At 42.2% G+C, this 27,688-nt stretch overlaps 1 protein-coding gene across 4 annotated transcripts; it reads right to left on the reverse strand.

Moving 5' to 3' along the window:
- Positions 1 to 533: 533 nt before the first annotated feature.
- LOC140650570 (alpha/beta hydrolase domain-containing protein 17B-like) lies at positions 534 to 25,792 on the reverse strand. 4 transcript variants are annotated; one of them, XM_072859078.1, is made up of 5 exons: positions 25,506 to 25,792; positions 18,676 to 18,843; positions 18,435 to 18,588; positions 3,301 to 3,480; positions 534 to 2,391 (listed from the first exon to the last, which is right to left on the reverse strand). In XM_072859078.1, the coding sequence occupies exons 2-5, from the start codon at positions 18,692 to 18,694 to the stop codon at positions 2,172 to 2,174; spliced, it is 573 nt and encodes a 190-aa protein (XP_072715179.1). In that variant the 5' UTR covers positions 18,695 to 18,843; positions 25,506 to 25,792; the 3' UTR covers positions 534 to 2,171. The 4 variants fall into 4 exon arrangements, with proteins under 4 accessions (XP_072715179.1, XP_072715177.1, XP_072715176.1 ...); XM_072859076.1 differs by adding an exon at positions 19,535 to 19,626 and having other exon boundaries at positions 18,435 to 18,909; XM_072859075.1 differs by having other exon boundaries at positions 18,435 to 18,909.
- Between the last annotated feature and the right edge of the window lie 1,896 nt (positions 25,793 to 27,688).

Raw genomic sequence — 27,688 nt, forward strand, 5'->3', positions numbered from 1 at the left:
CTGCCTCAACAAAACACAGAAACAAGAGCAGCAAAATGGCTATGCCACCTTTTTTGTCATTTCAATTACAAGCTGCCATAGCATTCCCCAGCATACAATTCAGAAATCAGATAGTTCTAGTGATGACACTTGATCATTTGCCTGCAATTTGCAATACTACCAGCTGATCTATATAACTTTTCATTGCAGTTCCACACTCTTTATTTGTGAATTTCTGAAGAGGGTTCTGGAAACAGATCTAATTCATTAAAAAGGCTCAGGATTTCCATATAAATCAGAGTGGCTGAAAGGTAGTAAGGAACCGAAATCAAATTGTATATAAAGTATGATGTAATAAAGCTGAGTTACATATCCCTTGAAGTGTGTTTCCAATTGCAAAATCTTGGATTAAGATGAAAATTATGATTCTAATATTATTGTGCCTCAATACTAGTCCAAAGTTCAGAACACATTGATGTGTACTTGATCAAAAAAGCAAACAAAAAAGCCAGTTGTTTGAGAACAATCTTAAATTCCTTTATATTCAAATAACAAACCAGGAAGCACAAGACAAGAAGTCACTGATGATTTCAATGAAAGATAATCTTGAATTCATTACAGAAGAATGTTTATAATGCAACTCTGCAACAGAAAACCTGTATATTGAACAGCTGACTGCAGAAAGAAGTACGAGTTGAGACATGGGGATAGGAGGGTAATCAGAGCAATAGATGCCAATATAGAAATCTGCCAATAACTAATAACAGTTCGTTACTGCATTAGCTTTTTGATTTCCTAGAGTAAGTGAGGAGTTGCTTATTATTTTGATTTACAATTAACAGTTGCTATTTCTTTTCAGAAAAAAAGAAAGAACACCAAGTGTGTGGAATTTTGTTTACTGTTAATCAACAGATCTGAACCAAAGTCTTCACAATACTTGATAAAACATTTAATTATACAATACTCTCAAACAATCACAAAAATAAGCAGAACAATTAAGCTGCATAAGGCCTTAAAATTACAAGCACATTGTGCACTGTTGGAATATTACTTTGTTTACAAATTAGGCTACTTATAATTAAGTTTATCTTTCATAGTTTTATTCAAGCAAAATGCATTCAAGGGAAAGGCATCTTACAAAGTTTATTTTACTATGAGTTAATAGAAAAATGTCAACATTATCTTCTTGTCCCCTCCCCGCACTGTCCTGGAGTGACTGGTGAAATTTCCATGCAGTACTCAAAAAACAAGCTCTTACACTAAATGGCCAAAAGTAACCCTGAACAGACATCTGCCAACTTGCAAATTGTTTATTGCAAAGTTGGATAAACTTCTAGGTTCTTTCTATTGAAATACTGCATCTCTACAATGCTTAAAACTATGTTGCCCACAAAGTTTTTCTAACTTCTAAAAGGCTTACTGATTTCAAAGAAGTACTTAGTGGCCTTAGTAGCAATCATGTAAATGATCTTTATGTTATACAAATGATAACTTGTGATATTATTTTGGCAAGACCAGAATCACTGAGAAGATGATTGAGTTAATTTGACCCTTATCTTTCAGGTTAAAAAAAACCAACCAAAACCCAAACCAACTAATACAAAACTAAGCACAAAAGACATGAAAAATATGGAAAAAGAAATCTATTTTGAGCCCCTCCCTCTATAACAGAGCATAGGTCATTTCCAGTGACTGTCTATTCCCATTATATATATGAGTATTTGCTCAAATTTAATGGCTATTGCACTTTTACAGGAAAACTGTTTAAAAGTCTGGTTTTTTACTTTACACCTGTGCAACAGAGTAAGTCACAGTACATTTTGAGATATTTAAAAAAATATTTATAAATTTGTTTTTGATATGCTAAAGCATTTGGCAACACTTTTACAGCATTTCATTTTATATAATTAATATTTCATACAGTATTCCTTGTGATTTTTTTTGTACATCTAAAAAGAAAAAAACCCTCAAAGTAATATGAACTGCCAAACTTTACTGCATGATCATGTCATTCCAGTTTATAATACTGGCATTAAAACCTTCATTAATTATGTTGATAAATCATTACCTGTACATTTAATGAAGGCAACCAACATTATTTCAAAACACAACCTGCAGATTTTATGTTATGTATTTATCAAGGTGTGCAATTCTGCAGTGAAATGTAAAAGCATGTAAATATACAAAGAAAATTACAAGTTCACCAGTTCCTGTGACACAAACTGTTTTAATCTTTCAAGGTACTGTCCATAGAGTTCCACATCATTATGGCCTGCTCCTTCTACCCACAGTGGTTCTACAGGCCTCTGGCAACGCTCAAATAATGCTAGGCCATGTGAAAAGTCAATTACTTCATCTTCAGTCCCATGGATGATTAACACAGGAGATGTTATTTTAGAGATTTTGTCAATGCTGTAAGAAAAAGATTATATCCATGAACACAGTCAGCTTTATGAAACCTTCTTGAAGGACCAGAGAGTCTTAATTTAATTTTTTGTAATGGTTAAAAGTACAATGCGTAATTAAAAGTACAATGTGTAATTAAATTTTAAAATGATTTAAATGATTAGAAACTTAGATACTATCAACACCCTGGAAGCCATTAGAGTAGCATATGCAAAACTACACAGAAAGGAAAAACACTAGTGGAAACTACTAGGATTGCATAACAGAGCAATCAATCTTAAAATGGTATTCGTTAACACGTTCGCTTTTAAAATCAAAGTCATTGGACTGATAAAAATACTGCTTCAGAGTTTTTCCTCAATAGAAAAAGAGCCTGTCAGAACTGGAAGAATTTTGGCTCTTAACTTTTGATCCTCTATGGGAAACTCCTTGAAGATAGATATTTAAAATGCAAGCAATTCTTCTAGCAAAGCGTACCAGTTTGTAATGGCCAACTAATGGCATAGTTCTGAAATACATGACAGGACTCTATTTACTTCAATTAAGGTCTATTTATTTTTTCCAGTCTTTGCTACTTATAGAAATACATGCAAAAGACTATTTATAGTCACCCAGAGTAACAATTCACTGCAAGAGAACTACTTGTTAGTATTTAGGGGTTATGTATAGGAAAACTAACCACTTTTACACAGATACCCACTGAAATGATTCATGATATGAAAAACCTAAAAGATTTACAAATTTTTGTAAACTCCCTCAAATGTTTCTCATTTTTTTAATTCACTCTGATTATTCTCCAATTATTGTTTTTAAACTGTCTAAAGAAAATTCAGAGTATTTGCCATATTACTTGTTTGCTATTCTACAACTTCTGTAATAGAAAAAAATGCATGCACAAAAAATCCCACAACTCACTTCGGGAATGCATCAAAGCAGTAGGTCTTCTTCGTATGAGGAAAAGCTACTCGCATTCCTGAGGTCAGTGGAGAATGAAGAATTACAGCAGCACTTTCATACCTAGCAGCAAGATCCACAGATGGTACTGTTCCTATACTTTGGCCATATATAATAACATTTTCAGGGCGGATTCCATACCTAGAAAATTAAAAACGTTAACAGAAATGTCATTTAAAATTAAACAGATCGGTTTCTACACAACTAGACAAAAAAGCCCCTCTGTAGATAAAAAATTCCTGAAGAGGATAAACTATGAAACAGGAGCTGGTAGAACAAGCAAATATGTTTTATAACATTTCTGACTTAAAATAAAAGGAAAATTATTTACTTTGTATTTGCAGTACTTTTTTTGCCTTATTCCCTGAATGATACTGAAATATGGGTTTATTTTTTAAAATATGGATTTGTGAATGCAGTTACAACTTGTACACTAGTTGTATACCTTTACTGATAACACTAGTGGACCTGCAACAGAAAACTGATTAGAGCCTTACTATCTCTATGGTTATCAAGTGGAAAGTACTCAAACGTGCAAAAATTTGGTCAGCTTTATTATTCTGATATTTGGTAAAAGCTAAAAGCTGGTAACCCTGCTCAGCAATTTATGGGGACCTAAATGATCCCTATACGGACAGTAGCCAGAATATTATGGATTCTGTGTAATAGCTGTGATGCTTTTTTTAATCACAGTTGCTTTGACACATAGGCAGGAAGAGGAATATCTAACCTAACCCACAATTGAGACAGCCCAGTAAGCGCTAGAAAATTAAAGTCAAAGCCCCTCATACTTAGATGAAACCACTCTCACTTTTTCTGTAATTAACTCAGGTAGACATGTGAGTTGTGAAACATGAAATTGACACCTATACAAGTCAGATCTAATATATTTTTCTGCACTGGTGTGGACACAAAGAGGATCTGATTCCCAAGTAACACAGCAGTACTGAAAAAGCCTGTAAGCAGATAGTTATGCTGGCAAATACAGTATTCACAGCAGAAACAAACTACTGATAAATCAATCTATATTAGCAAAATCCTTGTAGACGCACTTCTACAGTCAGTACCTGTAGCATCTTTTTTTTATTTATTTGGTAATGGGAGTACCTAAAATATGAAGGAGTACATAGCAGGATAAGTTTACTGTCTACCAAATGGCTATATTCCTAGAAGGACAGACAACAAACTGTTTTAAGCTTACAGGAAGGCTGCAACCTCTCTTACAATAGATGCATGCATCCTTTCTGGAAAAGCCAGGACAGCAGAATCAGATGAGAATACCCACATCCACAGAGGAGTTTTCAAATTGGTCCCTTTTGCACAGCTCCAGTAAAGCCAGGGAAACAGAGGTTAAAAAAACACTATTCAATATTTTATAACTATGGCTAAATAACTGTATAACACCTGGACAGTATAAGATTTTGTAGAATTTTACAAAACAGTAAAAATATTAGTAAAGTCTAAAGGCCTCGAAATCCAGAATATTAGAAAAAAAGGATGTTTCACATGTATAAAAATACTGAAACATACCAAACAAGCAAAACCAAAAATCCACAAGTACTTTTCAATAAGCTAGAAAACACACCTCAGTATGTTACATCAGTGTGTAATAAACAGTCAATTAAAAAAAAAACTACAAAGATTTCAAGAACAACAAAATTACATTTAAATATTACTAAAATATAAAAAACATTACCAGAGCTCATTAGACACCTCCAAAAGCATTCTAAGTAGAGGCTAAAACAGTGTTCACAGCTAACAAAGTAAAATAAATGAATATATATATATAAAATAGAGGTCTGCTAGAGTGGAACAAAACCTATAGAAGTATCAACACAGTTCTATTCAGAGAGTCCATCTATACCATGGCTATTTTCAATTACTATCAGTGTTTCCTATAAAGAGTTTCTAGGATTATAATCAAATTAAGACTTCTTAAACACTAAGGCTCAATCATCAATCTACAGCTACAGGCAAAACTCCCACCTCACAACAGTTCTCAGAGCATAAAAAACCAATTAAAACATGTCATTCTGATTAATAATGATTTTCTCAAAATTTCAACACACAAAAATACAGTAAATTAATGCTTTGAAGCTTAAAAAAATCATAGAATCACAGAATGGTTGAGGTTGGAAGGAGACCTCTGGAGATCATCTGGTCCAACTCCCCTGCTCAAGCAGGGCCACCTAGAGCCAGTTGCCCAGGACCATGTCCAGATGACTTTTGAATATCTCCAAGGAGGGAGACTCTACCACCTCCCTGGGCAAGCTGTGCCAGCGTTCAGTCACCCTCACAGAAAAAAAGTGTTTCCTGATGTTCAGGCAAAACCTCCTGTGTTTCAGATTGTGCCCATTGCTTCTTGACCTGTCACTGGGCACCACAGAAAAGAGCCTGGCTCTGTCTTCTTTACACCCTCCCTTCAGATATTTATATACATTAATAAGATCCCCACTGAGCCTTCTCCAGGCTGAACAGTCCCAGCTCTCTCAGCCTTTCCTCATAGGAGGGATGCTCCAGATCCTTCATCATCTTTGTGGCCCTTCGTTGGACTCTCTCCAGTACCTCCATGTCTCTCTTGTACTGGGGAGCCCAGAACTGAACACAGCACTCCAGGTGTGGCCTCACCAGTGCTGAACAGAGGGGAAGGATCACCTTCCTCGACCTGCTGGCAATACACCTCCTAATGCAGCCCAAGATACTGTTAGCCACCTTTACCACAAGGTGCACATTGCTGGCTCATGTTCAACCTGGTGTCCACCAGGAGCCCCAGGTCCTTTTCTGCCAAGCTGCTTTCCAGCTGGGTGGCCTGCAGCATATATTGGTGCATGGGGTTGATCCTCCCCAGGTGCAGGACCCTGCACTTCCCCTTGTTGAACTCCATGAGTTTCCTGTTAGCCCATTTCTCCAGCCTGTCAAGGTCCCTCTGGATGGCAGCGCAACCCTCTGGACTATCAGCCACTGCTCCCAGTTTTGTGTCATCTGCCAACTTGCTGAGGGTACACTCTGCCCCATCATCCAGATGATTAATGAAGATGTTGAACAGGATTAGACCCAGCACAGACTGCTGGGGTACACTGCTAGTTACTGGCCTCCAACTAGACTCTGTGGCACTGATCACCACCCTCTGGGCCCGGCCATTTTGCTCATCCAGCCCATACTTCGACAGCTTCTCTATGAGGATCTTAGGAGAGACAGTGTCGAAAGCCTTCCTGAAGGCTAGGTAGACAATGTCCGCTGCTCTCCCCTCGTCTACCAAGCCATTCATTTCATCATAGAAGGTTATCAAGTTGGTCAAGCATGACTTCCCCTTGGTGAAGCCATGCTGACTACTCCTGATGACTTCCTTGTCCTCCATGTGCCTCGAAATGGTTCCCAGGATTAGCTGCTCCATCACATTCCCAGGGATCAAGGTGAGGCTGACCGCCCTGTAGTTCCCTGGGTCCTCCTTCTTGCCCTTCTTGAAGATGGGGGTGACATTTCCTTTCCTCCTATCCTCAGGCACCTCTCCCAATCGCCATGATAGTTCAAAGTTTATTAAAAGCAGCTTCGCAATGACATCTGCCAGCTCCCTCATCACTTGTGCATGCATCCCATCAGGGCTCATGCACTTATGTATGTACAATTTGCTTAAGTATTCCCTAATCAGGTCCTCTTCCACCAAGGGTATGTCTTCCTCGCTCCAACCTTTCCCACTGGGCCTGGGATTCCTGAAGGCCAGTTTTACCTGTAAAGACTGAGGCAAAGAAGGCATTCGGTACCTCAGTCTTTTCCATGTCCTGTGTAACCAGGTCTCCTGTCTCATTCAGCGGCGGGCCCACATGTTCCCTAGTCTTCCTTTTGTCACCTATGTACTTATAGAAGCCCTTCTTGTTGCCTTTGACATCCCTTCTCAGATTCAACTCCATGTGGGCTTTGGCTTTCCTAACTGCTTCTCTGCAGGCTCAGGCAGTGTCTCTGTATTCCTCCCAGGTTACCTGTCCCTGCTTCCACCCTTTGTATGCTTCCTTTTTGTGTTTGAGTTTGGCCAGGAGCTCCTTGCTTATCCATGCAGGCCTCCTGGCATTTTTGCTTGACTTCCTGCTCATGGGACGGACCGCTCTTGACCTTGGAGGAGGTGATCCTTGAATATTAACCAGCTTTCTTGGGCCCCTCTTCCCTCCAGGGCTTTATCCCATGGGACTCTTCCAAGCAGATCCCTGAAGAGGCCAAAGTCTGCTCTCCTGAAGTCTGGGGTTGTGAGCTTGCTTTTTGCCCTGCTCCCCCCCCCCGGAATCCCAAATTCCACCATCTCATGGTCACTGCAGCCAAGGCTGCCTTCAACCTTCACATCCCCAACGAGCCCCTCCTTGTTGGTGAGTATGAGGTCCAGCAAAGCACCTCTCCTTGTTGGCTCTTTATACTGGTTTTGGCTGAGGTAGAGTTAATTTTCTTCATAGTAGCTTGTATGGGGCTATGTTTTGGATTTGTGCTGAAAACAGTGTTGATAACACAGGGATGGTTTAGTTATTACTGAACAGTGCTTACGCAGCCTTTTCTGTTTCTCACACTGCCCCACCAGTGAATAGGCTGGGGGTGCACAAGAAGCTGGGAGTTGACACAGCAAGGACAGCTGACCCCAACTGACCAAAGGGCTATTCCATACCATATCACGTCGTGCTCAGCAATAAATGCTGGGGGAAAGAAGGAGGAAGGGGGGATGTTTGGAGTTATGGCATCTGTCTTCCCAAGTAACCGTTATGTGTGATGAAGCTCTGCTTTCCTGGAGATGGCTGAACACCTGCCTGCCCATGGGAAGTAGTGAAGGAATTCCTTGTTTTACTTTGCTTGCGTGCGCGGCTTTTGCTTTCCCTATGAAACTGTCTTTATCTCAACCCACGAGTTTTCTCACTTTTACTCTTCTGATTCTCTCCCCCATCCCACTGTGGGGGAAGTGAGCGAGCAGCTGTGTAGTGCTTAGCTGCCTACCGGGGTTAAACCACAACAGTCATTTTGGCGCCCAACATGGGTCTTGAAGGGTTTGAGATAACAACAGATTTCATTGGAATGTGCTAGACTGAATTTATAGCTGTTATAGCTGTTTAGGTATTAATTAGCAGGCTCTTGTATTTGCTATGGGGCTTCCTCACCTTACTGTATATTAGAGTCTAATGCTTGTTAGTGACTGCTTTTTGCCGTACTGCTGCTGTTGCTGTACCGTGGCTGATGTTTGTTGTACTGCTGATCATCTTACTCTGCTGTGCCTGGGAACGTTTTGATAACAGCAATTGCCATGCGCCTGGGCTGGCAGATGGCCAGGGCATCGCTGCTGTTTCTGTGCTGCTGTACTGGACAGGCTGGAACTCCAGTGTGAACTCGAGTCAAAGGGACTGTGACCTGTGGATGAGTCCATGTGGGAGCAGGACTCATCAGACCTACTCAGACCTTGAAGCGTCTGTGCCCATGGCTAAGTCCAGGCCGCAGCAGGTATACCCCCAAAGGACTGTGGCCCATGAATAAGTCCACACTGGAGCAGGTACACCCCTAAGGAGCTGTGGTACATTGGATAAGTCCACACTTATGGGGGAGTGAGTAATCAGTTGTGTGGTGCTTAGCTGGATACCAGGGTTAATTCACAGCACTCCTCTATCACTTGGGTCAGGAAGTTGTCATAGATGAACTCCAGGAACCTCCTGGATTGCTTATGCCCTGCTGTGTTGTCCCTCCAGCAGATATCAAGGTGGTTAAAGTCCCCCAGGAGGACCAGGACCTGTGAAGGTGAGGCTGCTCCTAGCTGTCTGTAGAAGAATGAATCCACTTGTTCTTCCTGATCAGACGGCCTATAGCAGACACCCACTACAATGTCACCCATATGGGTCTGCTCTTTATTCCTTACTCATAAGCTCTCAGGTTGCTCATCATCCATCCCTAGACAGAGCTCCATACATTCCAGCTGTTCTCTCACATAAAGGGCAACACCACCTCCTTGTCTTCCCAGCCCATCTTTCCTAAAGAGCTTGTATCCTTCTGTTGTGGTTTAGCCCCAACTGGGAACTAAGCACCACGCAGCCGTTCGCTCACTTCCCCCCTGGTGGGATGGGGGAGAGAATCGGAAGAGTAAAAGTAAGAAAACTCGAGGGTTGAGATAAAGACAGTTTAATAGGGAAAGCAAAAGCCACGCACACAAGCAAAGCAAAACAAGGAATTCCTTCACTACTTCCCATGGGCAGGCAGGTGTTCAGCCATCTCCAGGAAAGCAGGGCTCCATCACGCGTAATGGTTACTTGGGAAGACAAACACCATCACTCCGAATGTCCCCCCCTTCCTTCTTCTTCCCCAGCTCTATATACTGAGCATGACATCATGTGGTATGGAATAGCCCTTTGGTCAGTTTGGATCAACTATCCTGGCTGTGTCCCCTCCCAGCTTCTTCTGCACCTGGCAGAGCATGGGAAGCTGAAAAGTCCTTGGCTAGTGCAGCAACAACTAAAACATCTCTGTATTATCAACGCTGTTTTCAGCACAAATCCAAAACATAGCCCCACACCAGCCACCATAAAGAAAATTAACTCTATCTCAGCTGAAACCAGGACACCTTCCATTGCAGCACTCTAGTCATGTGAGCCATCCCGCCATGTCTTTGTGAGCTCAGCAAGATTGTAGTCTTGGTAACTGCACACAGAGCTCTAATTCCTTGTGTTTATTCCCCATGCTGCATGCATTAGCATATAAGCACTTCAGAGAGGCACCACACATGCTGATTTCCCAGAATGTGTGTGTGGGGGGGGAGTGTCGCCATAATGGTGCCTCATAGGCACTTCCTTGCTTACATGCAAATACTGGAGATGATCCCACTTAAGTCCTGTTTTGTTGATTATGTATTCCCTTTCATTCACATCACCTCCAGCTCTATATTTGCCAATCCTGTCCATCACTCCTACATAGGGCTGCTGGTAACTCTCTGCCTCCCCCACATTTCCTAGTTTAAAGCCCTTCTTACCAGGTCAGCCAACTTGCTGGCAAAGAATTAAGAAGCATCAAATCAAAATGTATTGGGTTTGGCTGGGATGGAATTAACTTTCCCCATAGCAGCCCTCATAGCCTCGTGCTTTGTATTTGTAGCTAGAACAGTGTCAATAACACACCAATGATTTGGCTTACTGCTGAGCAGTGCTCACTGTAGTGGGTTGACCCTGGCTGGACACCAGGTACCCACCAAGCTGCTCTATCAGTCCCCCTCCTCAGCTGGACAGGGGGAGAAAAAACAAAAGGCGCATGGGTCAAGATAAGGACAGGGAGAGATCACTCACCAATTACCATCACAGGCAAAACAGACTCAACTTGGGGAAATTAATTTAATTTATTACTAATCAAATCAGAGCAGGAAAATGAGAAATAAAACCAAATCTTAAAACACCTTTCCCCCACCCCTCCCTTCTTCCCAGGCTCACCTTCACTCCCAATTTTCTCTACCTCCTCCCACCAAGCAGCACAGGGGGATGAGGAATGGGGGTTGCAGTCAGTTCATCACTCCTTCCTCCTCACATTCGTGCGGCCTTTGCTTTCCTTCATTAAACTGTCTTTATCTCAACCCATGAGTTTTTCATCTTATTTTCTCCCCCTGTCCCGCTGAGGAGGGGGAGTGAGAGAACAGCTTGGTGGGCACCTGGCAGCCAGTCCATTCTAGCACACAACATGGGGCATAAGAAATTTGAGATAAGAATATTAATTGAGAGAGGTAACAGGCAAAACATGGGCTGAACCTTGCTAGAGAGCAGAGGGACGGTGGGGGAAGCGTGTGTACATTGTCCACCTTTGTCAGTGTTGTGATGATGTTATTTTTATTTTAGTATGGGGTATTCTTGTTGTTGATGCAAGTGAAGACTATGTGATTAATGTATATCATCGTTAAGGCAGTGGTAGCACCTCTGTGATAACATATTTAAGAAAGGGTAAAAACACTGTGCAACAGCAGCTGGGAGAGAGAGCAGTGAGAATATGTGAGAGAAACAGCCCTGCAGACACCAAGGTCAGGGAAGAAGGAGGAGGGGAAGGAGGAGGAGGAGGAGGAGGAGGAGGAGGAAGTGCTCCAGGCGCCAGAGCACAGATTCCCCTGCAGCCCATGGTGAATACCATGGTGAGGCAGGCTGTCCCCCTGCAGCCCATGGAGCCCACAGTGGAGCAGATATCCACCTGCAGCCCACGGAGGACCCCACACCAGAGCAGGTGGATGTGCCCTGAAGGAAGCTGCAGCCTGTGGAGAGTCCATACTGGAGCAGGCTCCTGGCAGGACCTGTGGTGGAGAGGAGCCTATGCAGGAGTGGGTTTTCTGTCAGGAACTGTGGCCCTATGGGGTACCTACACTGGAACAGTCCTGAAGGACTGCACCCTGTGGAAAGGGCCCACACTGGAGCAGTTCGTGAAGAACTGTAGCCTGTGGGAAGGACCCACATTGGAGAAGTTGGTGGAGGACTGTCTCCCATGGAAGGGACCCCACAATGGAGCAGAGGAAGAACATGAGGAGGAATGAGTGGCAGATATGAAGCATTATGAACTGACCCTAACCCCCATCCCCCTGCACTGCTTGGGGGGAAGAGTTAGAAGTTTAAATGTGAAGTTGAGCCCAGGAAGAAGGGAGGGGCAAGGGGAAGGTGTTTTTAGGTTTGGTCTTATTTCTCCTTATCCTACTCTGTTTAATTAGCAATAAATTAATTTCCCCAACTTGAGTCTATTTTGCCCTTGACTGTAATTGGCAAGTGATCTCCCCTGTCCTTATCTTGACCTTATCTTTTTGTTGTATTTTCTCCCTCTGTCCTGTTGATGGAGAGGAAGTGATAGAAGAGCTTAGTGAGCACCTAGCAGCCAGCCATGGTCAACCCACCACACAAGAGGAAAAAAGTGATATCAGTATTGGTCACTTAAAAAGGGCCTTAGAATTACAAGACATGCTGAAGAAAGGAAAAGTGACAGTTAAGGAGCTATACTCTAAGTTGAAGTTCAGATTAAAAGAGCTCAAAAGATACGCTGCAAAACTTGTTGATATCTTCGAAAACTCATTATATTGATCATAACAATGCAAATACAAACACTACTATCCACTCAAGTAGTGTTAGGTAACTTGTGCCAGGATAGACAGACCTTCTTTCTTTGCGTATTTTGTTGGTTTTTGTTTGTTTTTAAAGCTGTGATCACCTGACCAGACCTTCGAACAAAAAAATCTGAAAGTAGTTGTGCACAGATGTATATTCTCAGAAAAAGCAATGCCAGGGACAAGTTACTCTGGACTGAATCTGGCATAAAATTTAGGCAGATGTTTTCTGCAGTTTAAAGGATGCCCACAACATTTTTCTTTCTCACAGTGACTGATATTTCAATTCCTTTCAACACCCAATTCATTCTTTATGTTTATGTACCTAAAGACTACCTTCATCAAAAACATGTTGAACTTTAAGAACAGTATTTATGTAGAACTAAATGTACCTCTATTGACACAAGTTTACTAGCATCTACACAGAGCATCTAAGAGCTCACAAACTTCTGACCTATCAGCACACTAAAGATGCAGGTTAATGTTCCTGTTAAGCCAATATATTGTCAAGGAGAACAAAACCACTTTCCTATTTGCATCTTCCACCACCTGTTCCCCTTCACTGGGGCTTGCCAACTACCTTCGTAAACTGAACTAATCTCTTTGGGGAGTAGGGTAGCAACTAGTTTTCTGTTCCTTTGTCCTGGCCATCTTCAGGATCAGACAAGAGAGGACATGCCACTAGTAGGGTGAAGGAAGGAGCAAGCCAATATACCATTTTAACTGTACCATCAGACCACTCCCTAGCATCAGCACCCAAGCTAACACAGTGCCACTGATAAAGCTAGTATTCTCTTCTATGAGCCTATATACATTGATTAGATATAGATGGTTTCCTGTAATGGAGTGTCCTGGTTTCAGCTGAGATAGAGTTAATTTTCTTTACAGTGGCTGGTATGGGGCTATGTTTTGGATTTGTGCTGAAAACAGTGTTGATAATACAGAGATTATTTAGTTGTTGCTGCACTGGTCAAGGACTTTTCAGCTTCCCCTGCTCTGCCGGGTGCAGAAGAAGCTGGGAGGGGACACAGCCAGGATAGTTGATCCAAACTGACCAAAGAGGTATTCCATACCACATGACGTCATGCTCAGTATATAAAGCTGGGGAAGAAGAAGGAAGGGGGGGGACATTCGGAGTGATGGTGTTTGTCTTCCCAAGTAACCGTTAGGCATGACGGAGCCCTGCTTTCCTGGAGATGGCCGAACACCTGCCTGCCCATGGGAAGGAGTGAAGGAATTCCTTGCTTTGCTTGCGTGTGCAGCTTTTGCTTTCCCTATTAAACTGTCTTTATCTCAACCCACGAGTTTTCTTACTTTTGCTCTTCCGATTCTCTCCCCCATCCCACCAGGGGGGAGTGAGCGAGCGGCTGCGTGGTGCTTAGCTGCCGGCTGGGGCTAAACCACGACAGTGAGGCAACCCTGAACGTTCCTGCCTGATCTTTTCAGCTTCCGGGGGGGGGGGGGGGGGGGGGGGGATGATGATAATCTTCACAACATGCTCTAGCAGAAACTCCTTTATAGTTTCCTTTAGATTTTTGCCTCTCCTCCCTCTGTATAACAAGAGACCTTTGCTATATTTTTCTAAATGCTTATCTTCGCAGCAGTCTTTTTCCTCTCCCTACTGATCAGATATATATTGTTACCATCACTATCATGTAAACTGCCAAATGCATGTCTAGCTGTAACGAGCAATTTATTTCTTTAAGACTTTAGTCACCTTAAACAAGATACCAGCTGAAATTACCATAGTACACTGTGCTAGCCCTTACACTCTAGAGAGGCTACTGTTTGTGAAGCTATTTCAACACACTGACATAGTCAAGTGACAGCAGCACTTGGGGCACATGGAACAAGGGGGCACATCCTGAGGAAGTTTTCAATGCAGGTTTCAGAACCTTTTGTTGTCATGCACATAACACATGAGATTACAGCTGCAAATCACAGAACATGAAGGGCGTAAACATGTTCCACATCTTTAGCTATACACATTCTATGCCATGAATAAAATTTATGAGCATATACCTCTTCCTCAACTCAGATCAACATTCTTCTATGCAATTAACACTGCTAAAAAAAGGGAACTATGTTTTATGGGAAGCAAGCTCATAGTCCACGCATGTACTAATCAACAAACTGCACCTCAGCCTCTCTCACACTGGTTTGGCCTTTTCTAAACTTTACAAAGTTATGGTACATTTGTTTTATTGGCAAGATTTCTCTTCATGATAAATTTAGACTGCTTTTCCCTGTAAGGGTACGTGGAAGGCAAGAGCCTCTGCTTCATTGAGGCTATCTAATCAAGGACCTTTTCAATGCAAAAGGGTAAAATAAGTAAAATAAGTTCTTGCATAAACAAGAACACAGAGACAAAAACCTGGTAGACAAGGGATAATGGAGATAATGCCAAAGACCAAAAGTCTCCAGTTATTAATTAATGGGCCATTAAACTCCAGGCACAGCTTTGGAAAAGGACACCTGGATTTTGTAACTGATAAGCGGGAAACAAGAGGATTTAGAATATTTGAGGGGGAGCAGTGGAACTATGCCAACTGATGAGAGAATGTGCAGGGAAAGGGAGGAACACAGACAGAAAAGGGTATAAAAGGGGCCAGTTGGCTGTAAAATGGGGCCAGTCAGTATGCTTGTCTGACTGAGCCCTGCACCTGATCACTGCAGTCTGTCCTATCTTCTTATTAAATCTTTTCTTAACTATCTCATGCATGCTTGTGCTGCAAGGACTAAGTGTCAGCTACTGGTGAGACCAGTGTGTCAGCAGATACAGGGTCAGGAACTTGAGTCAGACTAGGGGTGTAAGCATCCCTGGGCCTGCAGTGTCAGCAACTGGAGCAAGTGTAAGTCTCAGTGCCAACCACTGGAATGGTTAAGAGTCTTGGCCACCAACCACTGGGGTGGGAATGGCATGTCCCCTGAGAACCAGCTACTACTGGGAGGGAACAGGGTGAATGAAGCAAGTATGGGGAACATGAAGCAAGTATGGAAACACCTTTTAATGCTGGGTCCTATGATCCCATTTCTCACAAAAGGGAATGTAGAGAGCTGTGATTGGCTGTGATCAACCTGCCACAGTAATAATTTCTCTGTTCCTTTCTTTGTCCCATCACATAACCTGGGATACATGCAAGCCTAGGATCCCTTCTCTTCTCTCATCCCATTAACATGAATTTCAAAGGAGTTACAGCTATATTTATGTCCATCCAGCAAACAATCCACAGATTTGTTTCTGCAGAACACTGACATCATAGATGTTGATTATGTAATCACTGTAATACTGACGAAACAGGCTACGCTAGAAAAAAGAATCAATATTGCAGCAAATGCTCAAAGGCTGTATTTTGGTCCACATGATTAATCAAGTATTTAAACACAGCTGAGCACTGTGTTTCAGGGCTCAAGAGAATACCATGGACTGGTAACCAAACTATAGGAGCCAGTATACCCAAAGTCACATGCTAGATTTGTCCCCTCTCCATTCAATATTCAGATACAAAGACAAGACCAGGTCTACCAGTTGGAAAGTTGCTGAAAGTAGCACAGGGGAAACTAGTAGTACCATCCACTTTTTAATTAATGAAAAAAATTAAGTTAGTGTTTGCAAAATCCACAAATTAGGCAGAACAATCCAAGCTTTATATACACTATTACATATTTATAAAGAAGTTTTTGACACAACAACAAATGCAGGCAATAGGTGTACTTGAGGTGAAATTGTTCCTGGATTGGAAAGGGAAAAGCAAATATACGAAGCATGTATTTAGAGTCCGTCCCTCCCCCAAAGGCTCTTCAGAAAAGGGCATGTTCCAATGGAATGTATTAAGAGAATATTCAGATGTTATATTATTCTGATCAATAATCTTATTTGATTGGGGAAGATATACTATGGGTTGTTGAAATACAGAGGGGAGAATTCAACTTGCAATCACATTTCCTTTAATGTTTTCAATCAGACATTATTCAGGGGGAATATGATAATTACTAATTAGTTCATATAACAGAGCCTGTAAACTGATGTAAACAAGCAGTTAAGCTTCAACATCTAACTTTGCTTCTGTTTTGCTGATATGTATAAGCAATTGATTGTTTTCCACATTGACCAAAAACATAACATTGTTTGCAGCCAATGTTACTGGGTCTTTCATCAAGTAGCTATCTTCCAGATAACCTGTCAACTACAGACCACAGTCACCAATGCACCTGTTGTAGCTCTTTGTTTACAGAACAGATGTCTAGATTATAGTAGAAAGCTGGGATATAACAAGAGAAATGCCAAAACTAGCCTAACTACACAGAACAAGTGTTTTAGAATAATATCTGAGGCTGAATACCTGCCCCCTCTGGTTGTATGAGGTTTAATATATGATTAAAATATATGCTGCTTTAAAAAGGAAGCATCAAGCCCTTGTTATAATGTAATAAAAGTTCAAGACAACGTGTGTACTTAAAACCCAGAAGAGGGAGAATCCCCTCCAAAGTAACAGAGAAATGGTTAAAATTACATGGAACAAGTTCAAAATTCACTGTGACAACCAGGCCCCAAGATTTGCACAACCTCTACATATGCCCCTACGCTGTCACATCCCTGATATTATTAAACAACATACTCAAGTTGTGATTATCCAACCATAATAAGCTGTACAATATTAAAATTCAGTTTTTCACAGCTTTTCCATTGCTAAATATGCAATATGATGGTAATTTTGTGAATACCTATTCTTATGGTCATACAGTATTTTCAAAAATAATCTTTTTGTAGTTTGGGCATTTGTAGAACAAGAATTTTGTTTTTAAATGGAATAAGCAATGGTGACAAAAAATGCTCTCAAATTTAAGAAGCAGGTGTTCAGTGCTGTATTTATTTGGCACTTGGGCTTCTTACATTTATTGGAGAATGCCTCTACGGCCTTTTAACTTACCATTTAATCTCTCTAAAACCAGAGGCTGTAGCTGCTAGTCTGAATTCCGAAACAAAGGTGACCAGAACACTACAACAAAATTTTGGCAGTCTTGCCAGGGTCCCCTTTCTACTACCCCTCCCTACAAAAAGTAGGCAATAGATGCATCTGAAGAACAGATTTGCATTTTTCTCTCACCCACATCAAACCAGTGGCTCAGTTACTGGGCAATCAATTATTATAAGTTTTTCTTCTCTTCTGAGATTTCCAACTGAGGAGATCCCAAACAGTGATAAGTAAGGATTATCTTCTAATCATTCAAGTAAGACTGAAAGGGAATTAAATTTATTAGTGTATATTTCAATTTCTCTAGTACATCAGCACTATATAATAATTCTGCTAAATATTGACAATGCCTTCAGTATAAAACATCACCAGCCAGCTTTGATATGAATCCATTAATCTAATCCTAAAACACAGTATTTCTATTTAAACTGCCAGTACAGATTAAGTACAACCATTTGGAAAGCATGCTGGAAAAATTGTACTAGGTCTGGCTGGGATGGAGTTAGCTTTCTTCATAGCAGCTTGTATGGTGCTGTGTCTTAGACTTGGGACTAAAGCAGTGCTGATAAAACACCAATGTTTTAGCTATAGCTGAATAGTGCTCATGCAATGTCAAGGCCTTCTCAGTTTCTCACTCTACTGCTGCCCCCCCCAGTGAATAGATTGGGGGGGTGAGCAAGAGGTTGAGAGGGGACAAAACCAGGACAGCTGACCCAAATTGACCAAAAGGATAGTCCACAGCATATGACATCACACTCAGCAATAAAACTGGAGGTTAGTCTTTCCAAGGTAACTGTTGCTTGCAGACTGGCTGGGCATCAGTCTGCCTGTGGGAGGTGGTGATTGCCTTTGCATCACTTGCATTCCCCCTCCCTTCACTTATTAAACTTTTATCTCGACCCATGAGTTTTTCCTTACTTTTGCTCTTCCAATTCTCCCCCCCATCCTGCTGGGGGAGGGAAGTGAGCAAGCAGCTCATCACACTGGTGGGTGCTTAGCTGCTGGCCAGGGTCAGCCTACCACAAAAATAAAAATGGCCACAGATGTCTTACCTTGTTCTAAGAGCCACCCAAGCAGCATCAATGTCAGCATACAGATTCTTCTCTGTTGGCTTCCCAGAACTTGCACCATATCCAGAATAATCATATGAGAATATGTTGCAGTTAATCCGTGAACCCAGTCCTATATAAAAGCTGCTCATCTGACCTAGGTCAACAGCATTTCCATGCGAGAAGAGCAAAGTATACTTGGCATTAAGTGAGCAACGTGCAAACATACAGGCAATCCTGTTACCTTTACTTGTTCTAGTCATGAAACACTCGATGGCATCTTTTTCTCTAGAAGAATACTGCCAGTCTGCTCGCTCTGAGAGATGTAGAGTCCAGCAACTACCACTCTCATCACAAATCAGTGTGTACGTAGGATCGGGAGGTAAGAATGCCAGTTTGGAAGCAATTTTCCCTGGGCATGGTGGACAACAGAACAGGCAACACAGTTCACTAAAGGAAAGATTATTCATCATCTAGTCTGAAATAGGAAGAGAGAATGGTATCAGTTTCTAGTTACAATCCCACATTAAAAAAGCCTCATGAAAAATAAAAACTTCATCTCTCCAGTAAATAAGCAATTTCCATGGAAACATTTAACAAAACATTTAAGTATATAAGCAAATTTCTATATAATAATTTATTTGATATTATTAACTGCTTTAAAATGAGCATGCTATAAAAACCAATAATAACTACAGCCCTGCCAGATGTTAAAGCTAAAAAAAAAACAAAACCAAGCCACGCCACAAACCAAAAGAAAAATATTTTTACTCAGAACAATAACAAGCATGAGTTTTGGAGTTTCTTTTGAGGAAATAAAGTCCCTCCCCTTAAGGCAATAACAGAATTGTTCACCTCCTTGACAAATATACACGTCAAAGAACAATTAGAATATGTTATAGCGTTTGCAGGGTAATAAGGCAATGAAGAGCTCTGCAGGAAAAAAAAAAAATCACTACAATGTTTCCCAACTATAGAGGAAGTATGGCAAGTATAAGTTATGAGCCCCTGCAAGCAGTATCAGCAATAGGAAAGGTGCATGAAGGTCAAGACTTTCAAGAAGCAAAATTAGATGCTTTACTGGCCTACAGAGCACTATATACCTTCAGTGCACTGAAATCCAGACATAAACTCTTCCCACACTGGCTGACATCAATGTTTTCAAGCTCTCCAGAAATTAACCAAGGTTTCCTGTCTTGCAAGTAGGAATTGGGATTATGTTGATATTATCAATTTTAATAAGACAAGACTATTTTTATACTATGCTTTAACAAAAACATCCAAAACCCAAATGCTCTAATGCAGATATTATGTAAATCAATATAAGCCACACTATTGGTTAATAGAGGGAAGAAGAAACAAAACAATAACGGCACATACACCTGAAGCAAGCTAGGTAAAGATACAGCTGCCTTGACAAACAGGTACTTTGTCCTCTTAATTTACAACAGAGGTGGGTGCAGGGGGATATGCTTTGTCAACAATATTCCCCCCCCCCCCCCCCCAGAGAGGAGGGGTGATGAAATCTGTCAAGAGCCATGCTGGCCACACCAGTGCAGCTAAAATAAGCATTTACACTACTTTCATGATGCTAAGGTGTGGCAACTTAAACAGCTTTTCCACCCCAAATCTATCCACAGGTCTCAAGTTCAGTTCTTACCAGGTCATGCAAATAGAAACACTCTTATAGTTTCATGCACCACCTTCAATGCTAGATTCAAGTTTACAGTCAGGAACAAAACAAGCTAACTTCTGATGTCCATAGTCCCATGATGTTTTAGAAATACCCATATAATCCAACAAAAACAAAAATCTTACTTCTAACTATATGTGGTGGGTTAACCTGGAGTACCTCCTCCCTCTCCTTCACTGATCTTGGTATCTGCAGGATTGTTTTTATCACATTTTTTCCCCCCTCGCTCTTCTTTCAACTGCTGCACAGGGGGTTTTTTTACCCTTTCTTAAATACATTATCACAGAGGCACTACCAGCTTTGCTGATCAGCTTTGGCCAGCAGTGGGTCTGTTTTGGAGGTGTCTGGAACTGGCTCTGTCCAGCCTGGGGGCAGCCCCTTACCTCTTCTCACAGAGGCCACCCCTGCAGCCTCCCTGCTATCAAAACTTTCCCACATAAATCAAATACACTATAACACTTGACAATATTGAGAACTGATCTCAAAGTCAATCCTCTAACTTGTATAGAAGCATAATTTTCATGCCTACATGCATTTCAAATTTTTTTGAAAAGCTCTATTGGGCACCACTGCAGGAACTGTTGAATACAGAACAGTTAACCTTACTTTAGATGTATGAGTAGTCTCTTTCCTATGGTAGGGTATGGACATATACTGCATAAAATGTCACATTCATAAAGTATACTTGTAGAACAGTAAACACAAGCAACACAAGACAGCATGATAAACATGAGGATTTTTAGAATACTACTGCTCTTCGTAGTTCAGAGTATTTTTGCTGAGACTGCTACAGCCAAGTGCTTTCATCCAAGGCCTCTAGCTTTCTTCAAAATAGAGGGAAGCCACAGATTTAGATATGGGTAGCCAACAATACCAATTTAGAGAAGGCAGAAAAAGGGTACTAGTCACCTCCCATAAAAAGAGTAAGTTATCTCTTGAATGACAGATCCCGAGTAAAAATGACTATATTTCTGCTAGCTAAAGAAACAACAGCCTCCACAAGTAGTCACTCAAATTTGTAATGGCTCATCTTTTCCCTGTCAGGTGGGATTATCTGACATTAAACTTGACCTTAATTTGCAGTGGAAGAGGTCTATTGAAGAGGACCAGGGATCCACAAAAGGCTTAGACTGTCTTATGCACAAGAAAAGCTACACCTCAAAAAGCGAGGTACAAACAGCCTGTTATGCCCAGGAACAGCAGGCTGCCTTCCATGCCAGCAATAGAACAATAGCTACAGAATTTCTTAGTTCTTTCTGACAAGTGGATTGAGAAGCAAATAAAAGAGTTTTCACTATAACTACCAACAACCCTGCAAATATGATTTCACCAAAAAAATTTTAAATATTTGTCATAATAGTTTCAGAAGACTGGAATCTGGCCTATGGAATTCACATACAGAGTAGTACTGCAGTGAACATTTCAAGCAACACTAGCTATTAACTAAAATCAGCTGTGGTGGGTACAGTGCCCCAAGACAGCTTAAATGTGCTAAAAATGGGGTTTTGCCACATATGGCAAGTAACTTCCTATACTGATGAATATAGCTAAAATATTATTTCTCTCCTATACCAGACTATAATGCAGATTTAATGTAACATCCATTTAATCCAATAGAAACTATCTCTATTAAATCTAGAGATTCTGCTCCCAGAGGTGTTCTCCATCTAAATCACAGCTAGCAACAGCTCCTTTCTTTAAAGCAAGTATTTCCTATCTTCTTCACTTGATTGACCCAAAACAAGAAAACAAACGGTATATCCCTAGCATCACTAACTGAACAAATCTGACAAAACACCTACTGAACTCCCTCAGAAAGATACCTTCAAGTAAATACAAACAATGTTTTCATTATACTGGAAATGGTTTATATTCATATGAATGGGTTCTTAACCTCCAGATCTGGAATGAAGCTAGGATGTGAGAGTCCCCACGGTGTATAGAATAATTATGATAGCAGTGTTTAAGTGTTCAACTGAATCACCATTTCAATCCAGTAGTTCTCCACAAGATATCATAATTTAGCTTCAATTAAAACAGACTTTATCATAACGTATAAGGTATACAGATCAGATTCTTCAGTGAAGGGATTAATGTTAAAACAAACAAGGTATTTCTTAACATTAGGAAAACATAATTTCCCAACGATTCATCTACCCCAAAATTATTAAGATACAAAAAGGAAAAAAACCACACACACAGAAGGGCCACACACTCTCATTTTGAGATCAGTCTTAAAAAGACCAATAATTTCATTAAGTATAAAACATAATTTATGGAACATGAACAAAGCATCATAAATGAACTTTTTTTAAAAGTCACACTAATAACAAACAGGCTTGATGAATGCTTTACCTGAACTCTTACTAAAACTTGGAGGAAAAGAACACCCACCACAAATTACCTCAAGGAGACAGTTCTACAGGTACAGATGAATAGTTTTAACTCACCTAGTCAAAATGTATGTTAGAGAAAGACTCCCATTATCATCTAAAACCTTTTCAGCATTTACAAAGCAAATCCCTGCCCTCATTACAGTAACATCTTCAGATACAGAGATCAACACATCCAAAAAACATATCTATTTCACTACTTCTGTTTGTTAATTTGGTACTAACTGAGAACCCAGTTCTGTTCTGCAAATACAGTAACTTTACCAACTTCCAGAACTAACAGCAAAAATAAAAAGGTATACTAAGAAATGTATATAGCCTTTAAAAATGATACAAAACTTTGCACACATTTTATATATATATAAATAAAATTCTGTTGAAGAAACTTAAATGCATAAAACTTACTATTGTACCAAGACAGGCAAAGAAACAAAACAGACCCAAGTGGCATTACCCAGCCTTTGTGAGTGCTGTGGTTTAATCCCAGCCGGCAGCTAAGCACGACACAGCCACTCATTTCCCCCACAGTGGGATGGGAGATAGAATCGGAAGGGTAAAAGTAAGAAAACTCATGGGTTGAGATAAAGACAGCTTAATAGGGAAAGCAAAAGCTGTGTGCATAAGTAAAGCAAAATAGAGAATTCATTCACTCCTTCCCATGGGCAGGCAGGTGTTCAGCCATCTCCAGGAAAGCAGGGCTCCATCAAGCATAACAGTTACTTGGGAAGACAAATGCCATCACTCTGAATGCCCTCCCTTCCTCCTCCTTCCCTGTAGGATTTATTGCGGAGCACGACATCATATGTTGTGGAATATCCCTTTGGTCAGTTGGGGTCAGCTGTCACAGCTGTGTCCCCTCCCAACTTCTTGGGCACCCCCAGCCTACTCACTGGTGGGGTGGTGCAAGAAGCAGAAAAGGCCTTGACTCTGTGTAAGCACTGCTCAGCAACAACTAAAACATCCCTGCATTATCAACACTGTTTTCAGCACAAATCCAAAACATAGCCCCATACTAGCTACTGTGAAGAAAATTAACTACTATGAAGAAAATTAAGATATTCATGGTGTTGAGGGTTTTTTTGAACAATTATTTTTCATTATATACCGCTGAAGTAAGAAACTGTAACAGTTTCTCCTCACCCTTTCATTGAGCACAATTCAATGAAGGCTTGAGTTCACTACTGAAACACTAGTACTCATTTCAACATCTGCATTATATTATTACGGAACAGAAAGGTATGAACATTTCCCAACTAGTTTAACAGTTAAAGAAACAAAATGCATAGAGCAAACAAAAAGTGTCCGACCAAATATTATTTAAAAGGATTCAACTAAGAATTTTAAAAGAACACACAGTAGACCTAGAAAAGAACACAGATGAAGTCTATTTAATAACAAAAAAACATACCCAGAAATACTGTGAAGTAACTCTAACCTTTCAAGTATGTCTCAGAGCAAAATAACCCACAAAGACTGAGTAGCCTGATGTGACCAAAATTTCATTTTGGAATAATCAGATTTTAAAAGAAAAATATGTATATATGTAGTTTTACTAGTCTCACAAATTCTAACAATATTAGAAAACCTAACTTGTTTTTACAGTAATACAGAAACATTCTTAATTGTACCACCAACTCTCTTGCTGATTACTTTGTATATTTCAAAACAGACCTAATGGCACACTTGAAAGTAGAAGGGGAACACAGAAAATAGATTGCAAAGATCTAGCCATTCCTTTTCAAAAAAAAAAAAAAAACAACCACCAAACCCCCCAAAAACCTACCCCCCCAAAAAAAAAGCCTCCCCAAAACCAAAGAAAAATCCCTCATAAAATCCCAGATAGACAAGTGTGGGATTATGTTAGATTACATAATGTTTTGTATGTTCCAGGAAAAACACTGCACTACAGAACTACCCTGCTAAAACAATCTGCACATTGACAGACACTTAAGCCCCTTATTGTATTTCACGGGCATCAGCCTGGTGCTTCACTGCACCAGTCAGTGTATCAGTAATGAAAAGCTATGCCTTTAAAACTAGTCTTTGTTCAAGCAGTTCTATTTTAGCTTCTGCAGTCATGCTTCTATAATCACCTTTTGGCCAAATACTTTTAAACTATGCATTCTAATGCAATTTTAAGGCACACACCACTCCCACCATCAATAGCCAAAATTGAAGAAATAAATTAAGTCAGGCTGGACAAACTGAAAGGAGCTCTTCAAGTGTCTGTATTTAATACGGACCTCATGGAAGTCAACGACGCTCACACAGAATCACTATTTAAATCTGGTAAAAGACAGAATTTAACAAGCATTTAAGTCAGCGTGCCAGTTTCCTAAACAAAGACGTCCACAGCCAGACCATGGAAACGGAAGCCCCAGAACAGACTGCACACAGCACCCCAGGCCCTCTAAAGTACCTCAGTGGACAACACCCCGACTCCCTAGGCGCAAAGAGTCCCTCATCCCTTTCCGTGGTGCGAGAAGCGGCGAGCTGCTCCCCCCACAGGGTGCAGGGCACAAGCCCCCGAGGGTCTGCAGCCAGGACACCGGCGGAGATCACCGCAACCCACCTACCCTGTCCGCACGCTCCAGGGTCAGAGAGCTGAACCGCCGCCTCCCTCACCGAGGCTCAGCGCCTACCCCAGCCTTTCCTCCCGGGCCTCTCCCTGAGGGGAGAGGGTATCTCCCCTCACCCGCCCTGTGATAGAGAAGGTGCGAGGAGAGGGCACATAAAAAAGGTGAGGAAAGAAATACACGGTCAGAGCTGCCAAGAAGCCAACTTGCCTCCACAACTTAAAAGCGGATCCACGAACCGCAACCGGCGGCGTTGCCGCTCCCACAACCTCCACCGTGCTAAGGCCCCGCTGAAAGAGCCTCGCTCTGAGCAACTACCTCCAGCAGGTGGCTGGGGGGGGAGGGTTGAAGGGAAAGGGTGGCTCACTGGCGCGCACACACCACGAGAGCGGTAGGTTAGAAGAATCCGTACCTACACCTGACACCCGTTCGATAGCGCACGGCCACCTCCGTCTCCCTCGCTGGACAACAGGCAGCGCGCGCACGGCTCCACACTTTCCCCAACAGCCGCTGCTTGAACACCAGACCGACGGAGGAATCGGTTGTGCTGAGTAACGGCACGACCCCAACCAACACCTGCAGTTCCCCAGCCACACTCTTTAGAAGAGAAAACAAGGCCTAAGGAGAGCTACACTAGCCTCACCAGGATACATCTAATCACGTAAATGCCTCAACAGCTAAGAGAATAGCGAAAGAGGAAGAGACCTGCAGGAACTAACAACCAGCTGCAGCACGCCAATAAGAACACAGCCCACAGCTCAGCTCTGGCCACTGAAGCTCCGCCTGAGCGGGGATAGGCGGGGTCAGCCAGGAGGCAGCAAATCGATGTGCGTGAAGGGATTATACAGACGCTGGCTCTAGCCAATGGGTAGGTTGGTTTGGGCTCTTCTTCTGGCAGCCAAGGGGGAAAGTGGTGGAGTTAGGGTAGACTTGAAGATGGAGCAGTAGTGCTGGTTATGTGGAAGAGACCACGTCAGAGCAGGTATTTATACTGCAGCCTGTGGGGAACCCTCTGCTGGGGTAGTTGGATGTTTCTTGAAGGAACTGCAGCTAGTAGAGAACTTATGCTGGAGCAGATTGTCCCTGAAGGGCTACAGCTTGTGGAGAGGACCTATGCTGGAGCAGAGGAAAAGTATGCTATATGGCATGGAATATCCCTTTAGTCAGTTGGGGTCAGCTGTCCCGGCTGCGTCCCCTCCCAACTTCTTGGGCACCCCTAGCCTACTTGCTGGGGGGGGGCAGTGTGAGAAGCAGAAAAGGCCTTGACTCTGTGTAAGTACTGCTCAGCAATAACTAAAACATCTGTGTTATCAACACTGTTTTCAGCACAAATCCAAAACACAGCCCCATACCAGCTACTATGAAGAAAATTAACTCTATCCCAGCCAAAACCAGTACAGCAAGCTGCACCTGCCAGGAGCCCTGTCTGTGCTCATGTCCCTGGTGTGGGAGCTATCTGTCCTGCCTGGCCACTGCCCTCCTGCTGGCCTTCCTCCACCTTGGCTGCAGAGCTGCTATGCCCAGCTGCTTGAGGACCAACCTAGGAAAGCTCCTCTCCATGGGGTGAGCTTCTGCCCAGGGTGCTCCTGGCTGCTGGGTAGGCCTTCCACAGGAAGACTGTGCCCCCCCACCCAAGGCCAACAGCAGTGGTTCAGAGGGGCGCCCACTGGCAGCGTGGAGCTGCCATGTTACTCACTGCTGGGGAACAGCTCTATTTTCCTCCTAGAGTCTTCCTTCAGCCCACAGGAGGGAAACCAAGGAGAGGGAGAAGATGACACACAGAGGAGTCACCGCTGCTCTTCGCTCCTCCTTCTCCCACTGCCGTGTGCTCTCAAGGTGGGCACTGCTTCAGGATCTGCCAGCTGCTGCGGAGCCTCACACCAAAGTTACTACCCACCAGCCCAATGCTACCCCTCTGTGGTAGTGGAAGCAGGGGGAGTGAGGCAGGTTCCACCTGCATAGCCCTGCAAAGCAGCTTTGCCAGTGGACAGAGCCTTGATCAACCATTTTCTGCTGGGCTTATGCTCCTGCCTCCCTGTCACCCCACCCCTCACAGCCACGGCCACTGCTTCAACACAGACCCACCTCACACAGGCCTGCCTCCCACTCTGGAGAGGCCTGGGCCACCACTCATGCCTCCTTGCAAAGGTCCCCTCTGCTTGTCTGGGTGACTTGAAATGTGTCAGCCTAATGCTGGTCCCTGCAGCAGCAGCCGCCATACAGCCACCCTGACATTGCACAGCTGGAATTACCTGTATTGCAGCCACGGCCCTGGCAAGACACCACTGCTGCTTTGCAGACCTACCTGTGTCTCTGAGGGTGCACCAGCTGGCCCCACGTGGGTCTGGCATTGATGGAAACGCATACAATGCCTCTCACTGTGGTGTTCCACTCTGCAATTTTCCCGTAATTTTTTTATCCTACTTATTTCCTTCTCACCCCCTATACTTTCTGAAATCATGTAATTGATACTTTTTTTTTTTTAACACAGGAAATTTTTAACTACTGATTGTGGGAAAACAAGAAAATCGGACTTGATTGTTCCCTAACAGTTTAGAAAACATTTTAATGGCCCTATGTTTATTTTTTTAAAAA

Source organism: Ciconia boyciana, chromosome 4 (genome assembly GCF_034638445.1).
Source record: "Ciconia boyciana chromosome 4, ASM3463844v1, whole genome shotgun sequence".
NCBI classification, from domain to species: Eukaryota; Metazoa; Chordata; class Aves; order Ciconiiformes; family Ciconiidae; genus Ciconia; species Ciconia boyciana.

What these genes read in the sequence shown, in the direction of transcription:
- LOC140650570 (XM_072859075.1), bottom strand. Translation starts at nt 18,904, where the DNA reads ATGATGAATAATCTTTCCTTTAGTGAACTGTGTTGCCTGTTCTGTTGT. An exon ending in TGGGTGGCTCTTAGAACAAG is followed by an intron (nt 3,481 to 18,434) that starts GTAAGACATCTG and finishes TTAATTTTCTAG; the next exon opens with GTATGGAATCCGCCCTGAAA. An exon ending in TGCTTTGATGCATTCCCGAA is followed by an intron (nt 2,392 to 3,300) that starts GTGAGTTGTGGG and finishes TTTTTCTTACAG; the next exon opens with CATTGACAAAATCTCTAAAA.